At 41.7% G+C, this 11,150-nt stretch overlaps 2 protein-coding genes across 3 annotated transcripts in view; both read right to left on the reverse strand.

The window, feature by feature from the left end:
* Positions 1–3,582, reverse strand: part of pex7 (peroxisomal biogenesis factor 7) — a 34,214-nt gene extending 30,632 nt beyond the window's left edge. The window contains exons 1-3 of the mRNA XM_042095466.1: positions 3,125–3,582; positions 2,759–2,909; positions 1,813–1,890 (exon numbers count right to left, since the gene is read on the reverse strand). Coding sequence (XP_041951400.1) covers positions 1,813–1,890; positions 2,759–2,909; positions 3,125–3,294 — 399 coding nt within the window. The 5' untranslated portion in view covers positions 3,295–3,582. The remainder of the gene's footprint in view (positions 1–1,812; positions 1,891–2,758; positions 2,910–3,124) is intronic.
* Positions 3,583–6,813: 3,231 nt separating this feature from the next.
* hey2 (hes-related family bHLH transcription factor with YRPW motif 2) lies at positions 6,814–10,894 on the reverse strand. Of its 2 annotated transcripts, none has more exons than XM_042095468.1 (5): positions 10,566–10,894; positions 10,093–10,171; positions 9,916–9,999; positions 9,607–9,688; positions 6,814–8,714 (listed from the first exon to the last, which is right to left on the reverse strand). In XM_042095468.1, the coding sequence occupies exons 1-5, from the start codon at positions 10,646–10,648 to the stop codon at positions 7,930–7,932; spliced, it is 1,113 nt and encodes a 370-aa protein (XP_041951402.1). In that variant the 5' UTR covers positions 10,649–10,894; the 3' UTR covers positions 6,814–7,929. The 2 variants fall into 2 exon arrangements, with proteins under 2 accessions (XP_041951402.1, XP_041951401.1); XM_042095467.1 differs by having other exon boundaries at positions 6,814–8,717; positions 10,566–10,890.
* Between the last annotated feature and the right edge of the window lie 256 nt (positions 10,895–11,150).

The following is an 11,150-nucleotide window of genomic DNA, read 5'->3' on the forward strand; positions in this document are numbered from 1 at the left end:
ATCCGTTTGGTGTTTGGCTTAAATATACCCTGGCTAAAACTCATTAGGGTTGAAATAAGGTTGCTTTGCTTGCCAGATGAGGTAGACGTGTATGATGCATATCCAGTCCTTATCTTAAGGAACAACATGACAACAGATATTTCTTGTCTCATAATCCAAAATAACGGTGAGAGATACATACAGCTACAGGTGGGTCTCAAAAAAGAAAAAGCATTTTTTTATAATTTGTTTCAAAAAAGTTTCTTTCATATATTCTACATTTTGTTTCTTTCATATATTTTAGATTCATTACATATAGAGTGAAATATTTCCAGCCATTTTTTTGTTTTAGTGTCAATGATTGTGGCTTACATCAAGTCAAAAATCAGTTTCTGAAAATATTAGGATAAAGATGTTATAATGCAGAAATGTATCCTGATGTTTCCTGAGCCTTTAATCTCTTTAGTAAACACAGCCACAATCACGGAAAAGACTGCTGACTTCATGGTTGTCCAGAAGACACTCATTGACACAACCACAGAAGGTCATTGCTGAAAGGGCAGGGTGTTCACATGTGTGCTTTATCAAAGCATATTCCTGGAAAGTTGACTGGAAGGGAAAAGTGTGGTAGGAACAGTGTTGAGAAGGTTACTTTAACGTATTCCGTATTTTTATGTACCTTTACGTATTAACGTATTCCGATAGATTACTCAAAGTGAGTAACATATTTTGAATACTTTGGATTGTATCAGCATTATATTACATTTTGTTAGCAGTGGATGAAACAGTTATGTGAGCTTATGTGAGGCCTTCTACCAGGAGATTTTAGAGCACTTCATGCTTCCATCTGCTGACAAGCTTTATGGAGATGCTAACTTCCTTTTCTAGCAGGACTTTGGCCCCTGCCCACAGTACCAAAACTGCTAGCAACTGGTTTGCTTACCATGGTATTACTGTGCTTTATTGGCCAGACAACTCATCTGACCTGAACCCCATTGAGAATCTATGGTTTGTCTTTTCAAGAGGAAAATGAGAGACAACAGACCCAACAATACAAATGACCTTAAGGTCGCTAAAATAGCAACCTGGACTTCCATAACACCTCAGCAGTGCCACAGGCTGATTGGCTCCATACCACGCCACACTGTTGCAGTAATTTGTGCAAAATCAGCCCGACCAAGTATTGAATGCATAAATGAACTACTTTAGATTAGTCAGATTAGTTAATTTCTTTTCAAAAGGGTGACATTTCTGCATTATAACATCTTTAATTTAATGTTTTGAGATACTGACTTTTAGTTTTCATGAGCTGTAAGCCGTAATCAATAAGATTAAAATAAAAATCACTTTATATCTAATGAATCTAGAATATATGAAAGATTCACTTTTGAAATAAATTAGGGGGAAAATACTTTTCCATGATATTCATTTTTTAGACCCAACTGTATATTCAGATTAAATGTAATGCGTTTTGGATTAAAAAAAAAAAATACAAACAAATAAATAAAAAATATTTTAATGCATATGTACTAAAGGATGGATCTGGTCAAATTATTTAAGGTGAGACACAATGCAGTTTTCAGAGTATGCTATGCTGTTTATTATCTTACTACTCAAATAATCTTCAGATCTTGTCAATGATTAAAAGCTAAGGCTTGTCCAGAAACTTCAGAGGGAAACATCTCTGTATTGCAATACAGGTCGCTCAATGTGCCTGGCTTATTAAAGTTATTAATTAAGTTTTAAGGATACCTGTATGTTGCAAATAAGTGCTTAAAATACTTTTGATAATTACAGACATGATTAATGCTGAACACATCTGCAAACACTCACCACTTTAGCTGTGTGATCCCATGAGCCTGACACCAGCAGTGTCTCAGCACGGGTCTGACTCCAATCGACAGAATAAACCTGAACATGGAAAACAAATCACAGCAGTACATTTCACTGCATCCTATATAAACAGTATAGATCCAAAATACATATTAATATGAGTTAACAAAACAAAAAGCCATACGGATCATCCTGTGACAGTGGGACATTGGAGTATATGGTTAAATGGCCAGGCTATGGTGAAATCATTTTCTTTGTATTAAGGCCTGATTAAGGAAGTGACATCATTTCACCGTTTTCAGGCACTTTTCAGGCTGCAACATTTAAAAACTCTGTAGGCCTACACCAAAATCAGAAAATTGTTTGGAAACACCTTGTATATTTAATGTAATACCATTACTGAAAGGATGTGAACTGTGCAGTACTGAGTTATGGAGTTAAACCATTTTAAAGTACATATTTGTCTTCCCATCCTTTGTTGGGTTCCTCAATCCCCATAACCCTGCCCCTTAACAGCCAGACTACACAATGCAAAATTGAAGCTTAAAAGTAATTAAATATTTGGTCTATTTTTTTTATGTATATGCACCTCTGGTGTAGCCAATTCCACTCATTATAGTGGAACTATAATTATTGCAGCATATGCCTACAATATGGAACAGAATGGAAAGCCTCAGTTGCCTGGTGTAGCCTCCTGCCTGTAACACCATGTCCAGTGCAACAACAAATGTAAATAGGCCTTTTTTTGGGGTGATTTTGACATTTAAATACAATTGGCAATGTTTTTTTAGGCTACACACGTTTGCAGTACAAAAGTCCAGCACTTTCAGCCAAATCTGCGCAGCGCTGCATGAACCCAGGCTGACCCCAAATGCAAATATTTAGCAATGTGATAAAATGTGAAAAAAATGTGAAAAAAAAATTATGATAAAAGTCTCCTCCTCACCTCTCGTGTATGCTCCTTCTTCACTTGTAGAGGTCCTTGAGGGTTTGCCGTGTCCCACAGCTGCAAGGACCCGTCTCCCGCGCCTGTCACTAGCACGTGCTCATTATTTTCACTCCAGGTGACGTCGAACAGCCCATCGTTCCAATCGAAACTTCAGAGAAATGTGGGTGATGTAGAAAACGGTAAGTGGTCTTGTACGACAGTATTTCTTAAAAAGTATGAAAACAATACATATTTATCGCTTTGTTATAGCCAAGGCAAAATACAAGGGACAATGGATATTCTTTAGACTATTGTAGTTTCCTATTGTCAGGGTGGATGGGACACATTATTTGACAGCTGTATCCAACATAATACTCTGCCTACCTTTTTATGAGACCAACATCAGATTCCCTTTGCTCCAGCACAAGCAGGGTTCCACATCCAGCTATTCCATAATACTGGGATGTCGCGCATGCAAATCTGTTTGGTAGAAAGGGAGACACTTCCACTGCATAGCCATGGCGTGCAGAGCACCTAAAAGTCTTCATAGCCATCTCAGTTCGTACTCTCTTATTGTGCAGCCAGCTAGCTAACAACAGAGCTTGACAGCAAGCTACATTTGGAGTAACGTTAGTTTTCACCTAGCTGAAATGCATGCACTTCAGACGTCCGTGTGCTTCAGCAAGTCAGCATGCAAATTAGCAAACCTGCTAACGTTAGCATAATATCGGAATAATAACCTAAAATATTTTCATTCGTTCAGACAATAAACACCTGTTTAATTATTGTTAGCCTCACAGATGTCTTCTTTAACATGACTCTATTTCCTTGTTGTGACTGGAAGCAGAAGTCAACACGGAAGAACAAAAAGTTGGCCATTTTCATTGGTTAATGGAATGGCGACTTTTCATTGGTTAACGCCCTATATCGTTCACATTGCATTAAAGGGGCCATGTGTAATGTCCGCCAAAAAATCAATTCATACTCCACATCAATTCATACTCCACATTCCATAAAAGATGGGGGCAGTACCTCCAGAGAGGGAGTTGGTCTACCCTAGATTAACAACCAAGAAATGTGTATTGCAGTTTGGCTGGCGGTTATGTTGCCTGCATACCACCTCCCATGGCCGAAACTGGTATTATGACACCTGTCGGGCTGTGGCTAGTAATTTAGCATGCTAATTCAGGTTGATAGGCCTATCTCTGCAGCACTATACCTTGTCATTTTTTAATGACATCATCGCCCTTATTTCTTCTCATTCTTTTGATGCGTGTAGCTCATTTTTTGAATATTTTTACCTCAATTCTTACACATGGCACCTTTAAACGCCTATGATTAATATTAATTTACATCCAGGCCTAGTTAATTTTCTGTGGCTGTAAAAGTGTGATGGCATAAGGCTATCGACATGATCATTTCAGGAATATTGTATGGGATTCTGAAGTCTAATATGACAGTAAATTAAGCAAAATATAACTCAAATTAACCAATTCCAAGAGGTTCTAAAAATCCACAAGCACAATAAAAGCCAAATAACATCTTGTTAATTGGTGATAATGAACGAAACACCCCTGCACTTCAGAAGTTTGTTTTAAATATTTTATACTGTACTCTACACTGCTAATAATAATTTTTTATTTTTTTTTAGAAATAGCATGTGAACTTAACAGTTCACATGTGTGGCACTATCAATGCATGGCATGCAATTTCGCTTAGAGCTGCAGGACAAATAGGTATCGCTTTTTAGGGTTGAAAAGGTGTTGATGCTGCTGCGGTCAGCATGTGTTACACGATTGTCACCACAAGGGGGATGTCTTACTTTTCCTTGCACCTGATTGACACTGGTGAGAACCTTAGTGAAAATGTTTAATAACTTCAATGCCAATGACCCTGTTAGACTGTCAACAATAACTCTAGTAAGGATTTAATTAAATGTCCAATTTAATTTGATTTGGTTATTTATATTTGTGATGTCAAAAGGTTAGTGATTTCTAATAGCTACACCTGCCCAAAAACATAATTATGTGCTCTAGACTTAGGTAGGCTACATTTAATTTGTCAGTGGTTAAAAAACCTTAAAGTTAAAGTTAAAAAGTCAGTACACAAAGAGTATGTTGTATTTCCTCATAATTATATTGAACTACATTACTTTTGATTTAAATTAACTGACTGCCATTCCTACTGGGATGTAGTTCCTTATGTCTTATTAACAAATAGGCTATTGTTAATGAATAGTGATTTAGTGCATAAAACCCATATCAGCTATTACTCACTTTCTAAAATAATTGCTCTGCATAATAGTCCTGATAATGTGTTGCACAAACTGCGCCATTGTGTAACTTTGAGCAACACAATGCAGTAGTGGATGCAGCAGCTCAAGCACTTCAGAAACCCAGTGAATGACAGTCCTGCTTGCAGTTTGGAGCTTTTCCAAACAACTTCGCGTGGATATACAACGAAAACAAACACAGAAGACATGGTCTGGTGCCAGAGCGTGCGTCTTCATCATGAGTGCAGCAGAGGTCCTCTTGTTTTGATAGACACTTAGATAGTAGCTTGGTGAATACATTATTTGCAGAGTGATATCAATGCTTTAAAAAGCCTTAAAGCCTCTGACAGTAAGCCCCAAATATTCCTTATAACATTGTCCAATATGTACATAGTCCAAAAATATTTTTTTATTCTGAGGGACGATACATCAGATATGATCTCTTTTTTGAGAGGGTACATTAAAAAAGTTTTGTCTTTTATCTGATCCTCTCAAAACACTAGTGTTTTACTAAACTCATTTTTGGACAGTATCTCACCAATACCCTCATTCCATTTTGCAAGTTGAAATACAACAGTCTCACATTTCTTAGCACTAATAATGATTTTGTTGTTAGGTATTGTGATGGTAGCACCGACATTAGTACATTTCCTGTTCAAAGACAAATAATAAAGGATGATTTTTCAAGGGGCATTAACTGTTTTCATGTCATTGACTATCTGATGCTTCAGGGTCACGGTTGGGGTGGGTTTTGTGGGGTAGTGGGGTGGGGTGGGGGGGATCATGTGTGCTCCTGATTTATGACGGCCACTTCAAAGCCGGGACTCCGGCGTGAGAACCAGGCGGACTAAAGCAGATAGCCGCCGGATTTACGGGCGAGCGCTGTTCCCATGATTGTCGACAGGCCAGCGGCCGCCGTTTGGAGTAATCCCCATTCACTTGGAAATGCTGATACTTTTTTACTCTTAAGGAATTTAATGGTGTGACAGTGATTTACTAATGTAAATCTTTCTAACAGACCCCCGGGGATAAAGAAAGTGGATTATCTTTGTGGGGGTGGCAGAGAGGCTGGCCCGTCCGGGGTGTGTGATGTGTGACCAGTGTTGTTTTGGCTTTCAAGTCCAACGCCTACCTTGCCGAGCTCGGGGTGAGCTTGAGACAAAAAAAGGGAAAGAATGGAAAAAAAAGAGAAATGCCTGCACACGTCTTCACTCTACCCCTGCCCACTAGGGGCTACTGTTATTTAAAGGATGGTAGCGTTGGATCAGATCTGAACTGAAAGATCTGACCTGATTTTTGTTTTGCACTTTTCACATAAATACTGTGGTCTAAAGTCTAAAACGACATCAACAACAATGCCATCAGCGACAAGTAACACTGCCAAAGCACAACTAGACACACTATAAATTTGGAAACCCAGAAAGAGAAAGAGAAGTTGTTCTTTTCTATACTGTTGTGACAACACAACCAAACTTCACTGAGAAGTTACTGAGTTTAGCTTCACTTTCCAAGACAAGCTGAGTGTTTGGGAGAAGACGTTTTTTTTTTTTTTCTTTGGTCTTCGCTTGAACATTCCAGAATGACAGACACAATTGCATTTGTTTGTGTGGCCCACTGGCAGTTCTCTCTTTCTTTGCATAATTTAAACAACACACAGGAACCAGCAAATGATTTCCTTCAGCAGACAATATGTCGGTTTCTGGGCCCACCATCCCCTCGCCCTCTTGGCATTCCAGGACCAGCTTAATTGCTCAGATGTGGTAGAGGGAAAGCAGAAGAATGATGCGCTCCAAACTGCCCAGAGTTTCAAAAAACATCATATTTAATCAGTGACATCTGGAGTGGTTTTGTTTGCATAGAAAACTGTTACATTTAACAGAAACAGGGTACTATATATTTTTCCAAAAAATGAAAAAAAAAAAGTACAGTAGTATCGTTGAACAGGAAAAAATGTTGGAGGAAAAAAAACATAACAAAAGAGTGCTTACTTTTCTTTGTGGGTCTGTCAGTTTTGTTATAACTTTAGTGTTTTGTTGGAAAAGCTCCTGTCCCTTCCGAAACAGCAGTGATTGAAGTGCATCATACCGATATAAATGTTCTCTAATTTCAATATAAATTCTACTTTATCTTTCCCAAACATATACATATTTACAGACTTTTTCGTTTTTGTTAGTTAAATGATTTAGTTTACAAAAACACACTGCATTGATTCATACTTTAGCCAGCTGATTATCATAAAAATACTTTGGTTTGCCGGTAAGATATTTGTTGTCTTCCCTTCAAACACCACACAGATTGTGCAACATGTGTGTGTGTTCAATAGAAGACAACAGAGTGCTATGTATTAATACAACTTAATGCCCACTAAGTCTATCTGGTCAAGCTTTTTTTTTAAAAAACATACATTAGGGTTTTTTCGATGATATGAAAACTGTGACATGCTGTCTCCTAACTCACAAGAACATGGGTATGACCTGGGGAAAATCGATTTAGCTGGGAAGAAATGTCCACCAAACACTGGAACAAATGGTGAGCGACCGATTCTTTCAAAAAATCTCAGGAACAGAGATTTATTCTGGAGTAATATAACCATTTTGCTATGGTTTGTCCTCTGTAGTGTAAAACATTTGAAGGAAAAAAAACAAACATCTGGGGATTTTCTCACTCCTCAGGGGTCAAATTGCTCATGTTTTTGATGTCGCAGTCACAAGATTAAAAAAAAAAACTTGTAGACCAGAACAAAAACACACAAACAAACAAGTTCATAGGCATTTGATTAAAAAAAAAAAACTCAGACCAACGAGTAAGTTTTTCCCCCCCATCCTTTATCTACAAAGTGTGGAGGACTTTCAACCACACCAAGAATTCGGGGGGGTGGGGGGGGGGTGGGAGAACACTTTCTTTTTCCTCGACAAGCTTAGAAGGCCCCCACTTCAGTCCCCCAGGGCCGATACGGTTTACTACTGCCACTGCCGCCGCCACTGCTGCTGCTGCTGCTCTGCTGGGAGGCGGATGTGCTAGTGGATATGGAGGGGCTGTGGGCCTGCGCTGCGTGGCCGCTGGACGTGCCGGCCGTCATGCTGGGCGTGAAGATGGGGAACCCCCCTGGGAAGGAGAGGGGGAAGGTCTGGGCGGCAGCAGCCGCGGCAGCGGCGTGCACGGTGGCCGAGAGAGACAGCAGGGAGGTGGAGATCTGCGGGGGCATGCACGGCGCCACGCTGCCCGTAGAGGGCGCCCTGAGCGTGGCGTCGGAGTGTGATGCGGAGGCGTTGGAGGTGGAGGTGGTGGTGGAGGAGGAGGAAGACGAGGACGAGGAGAAGGCGGCGGTGAGCAGCGCCGAGCCCCGCTGGGGGACGTCCGAGAGCCTGCCGGAGGCCGCCTCGGACGGGGACGGGGGGAGTCCGTTGGGGAGGAAGGCGGCGGCGGGGATGGGGTGGAGGGCAGCCGCGGCGGCCGCAGCGGCCCAGTGGTGCGGGTGCAGGGCCTGGGGGTGGTGGTGGTGGTGGTGGGCCATGGAGCTGGTCATGGCGGCCGCCTCGCGCTGGGACGCACAGCTGCTCAGGTGGGACACCAAGCGCACGCGCAGGGGGTCCCCCGACTCCAGGCCCTCCACGGAGCTCAGGTAGCGGGCCACCTCCGTCAGACACTCCCTGAAACCGATGCTCATGAAGTCCATGGCCAGAGCGTGAGCGTCGAAATACCCTGCTGAGAGAGGAGAACAAGGAAACTCAGTTTCACTCACAAAGAGGAGACAGAGAGACATGGCAGATAGACAGATGGACATTTCATTACATTACATTACAGAAGACATTACATTACATTACATTTGGCTGACACATTTTTAACCAAAGCGACTAACAACATGTTAAACAGTTTAAGTTTTAAAGCAATTCTCAACATGACATGACAACAGGTAGTAAGGCAAGAGGGAGGGTTTATGAGAACGCCAAAAGGGGGTATGGTAAGGGCAAAGGAGGAAGAGAAAAGTGCAGGGAGGGAGAATCAGAGAAAGGCAGGAGCTGGAGGAAAGAGAGCAGGAGAGAAGTTATGAATGCCATGTACCTATAAATACAGCTTGTCTCTAACCAGCTTTAATGAGGCCAACAGCTGTTTGTGATAGTGCAGTGATTAAACGCTCGGACACGCGGGCCTCTGGCTGTTAGGAGCACACTGAGACCCCGGGGGGCAGAAGCAAGCGTAACAGCCTGTTTTTTGTGGCCGAGGATGTTTGCATGTTTGTTTTGTCTCCCCAGTGCACCGGTTTTACACTCTGTGGAAACCCTAAACAAGCACCCAACCCCCCCCCCCCCCCAAACACACACACACACACACACACACACCGCCACCCACCCTCTCCCTCTCCCCCATCAGGGCGACCAGTGAATGCGGCCCGCTCCCCTCCCACGGGTTTATGAAAGCAAACACAATCCCAGGGTCAAGTGCTTCTTTTGTCCCGACAGCGCTTTCCCACGAGTTCAATCCTGCCATTAGCATTGATTTCCACTGCTTTAATCTTGTCAAAGGGAGGGGGCTGTTCGCTCGGGTTTCGCCGCCGAGCAGCTACAGCCGAGTTAGAAACCAATTAACTCCTTACCTTTGCCGCCGGTAGCTTGGAGCATCTTCAGGTGATCCACTGTCATCTGCAATATTTCCGCTTTTTCCAATTTGGCAGAGCCCTTAGGGTACAGACAGCAGGAAGAACAAGGGTGCACTAAAGTTTAGCTTTTCATTTAATTTCACTGTTAATAATGAAGGGCTCAACTCGTGCAGGTGATATGGATGAGTCTGAGTATTGTAACTTAAAAGCGCGTTTTCGTCTCATGTTTTAGAAATAACAAATACAAATGTTACACAAAAGTCACACAAACAAGGTAACAAGTAACCATAGCTCTGCAAAACTCACCTGTTTTTCAAATGCTGTTGGGACCAGTCGACGCAATTCAGATAAACTGTTATTTATCCGGTCCCTACGTCTCTTTTCGATTATCTAAAATAAAAACACAATAAACAAACAACATTAACGAACTACCCCCAAAAAAACAAACAAGTGTGATGAGAATTGTGCAACGCAAATATTTACCCCTCTTCTTTTCTTCCGGGCCATTACTTGTGAAGTTGTTGTGGGTGAACTGCATCTTATGAATGAACCGCTACTTTGCCTGGGGGGCAAACATGTTTGATATCAATTTACTGTTTACACACTGACACACTTTCTCCAACACGTCAGTTCAGCTGGGAATAGTCTATTGCAAGACTAATCAAATACGCTAGTAAATAAAATACATTCAAAGACAGTCACATAGGCCTATTCAGGTGTGGCAAAAATAATCTGAAATTGTTTGCAACACAATAGGATAATAACCAAATAACTCATTAAATTGTTTTGTAAGTTTTTTTTATAAGCTCTTCAGATGCCGATCAAATTGGCTAATTTCAACTAGTTAGATATCAAGTTGAACTTTTAAAAAACAAAATGTGTCGTAATTAAAGTCCACACATAGAGACAAATTGTAGAGATTAATAGATGACAATGTTGCTGTTATACGCCCATACCCAGAATAATTGTTTTCGCTGCCAACATCAATAGTTTCATCCATGTCGCTGTCAGACGTAGTATCCTCACAAGGCCTCTTCATCGTGATAATGGGTTTTTTCCTGAATGTGTCGTCGGTGGAGCGTGTGCGCTCAGGTAGCCTTCGCTGGGTGACTTTACAAATCCCTCTGAACTTCTTTCCCACGAACCGTTGGAGCCTCAATCGCAGGAGCGGGGGAGCGTTACCGCCCACGGCCGGCTTGGGAAACACCCACAGCAGAAAAAAACACGCCCTGAGCTTCGCAGCCTGTGTGTGTGTGTGTGTGAGCCGCCGCGCGTTTCCAGCTCCGGCGCTCTCCAAGTTCCCCTGATGATTGACTCTTCCCAGTTTTAGCGCTCGAGTAAAACATGCCCGTGGGCTTTGGAGAAGCGTGAGAAACAGTTTACAAGACAGTCGACAATGTTTAAGGCAACTATATTGCATAGGTCGGATCACGAAAACACAAATTAGAATGAGTTTGGAATAAAAATAGCCACAGATAGTTTAAAAAGCATCAGAGAAGAGGTTGCGCGAAAGAAAACTGACGACATTTATTTTATTCTGA

Source organism: Alosa sapidissima, chromosome 6 (genome assembly GCF_018492685.1).
Source record: "Alosa sapidissima isolate fAloSap1 chromosome 6, fAloSap1.pri, whole genome shotgun sequence".
Taxonomy (NCBI): domain Eukaryota; kingdom Metazoa; phylum Chordata; class Actinopteri; order Clupeiformes; family Clupeidae; genus Alosa; species Alosa sapidissima.

Excerpts from the sequence above, each read along its gene's own strand:
- hey2 (XM_042095467.1), bottom strand. The coding sequence starts at position 10,648 with ATGAAGAGGCCTTGTGAGGATACTACGTCTGACAGCGACATGGATGAA. Across the intron at positions 10,172-10,565 it reads AGCGAAAACAATTATTCTGG|GCAAAGTAGCGGTTCATTCA; the intron begins GTATGGGCGTAT and ends TTTGCCCCCCAG. Across the intron at positions 8,718-9,606 it reads CCAAGCTACCGGCGGCAAAG|CAGGGTATTTCGACGCTCAC; the intron begins GTAAGGAGTTAA and ends CTCCTCTCTCAG.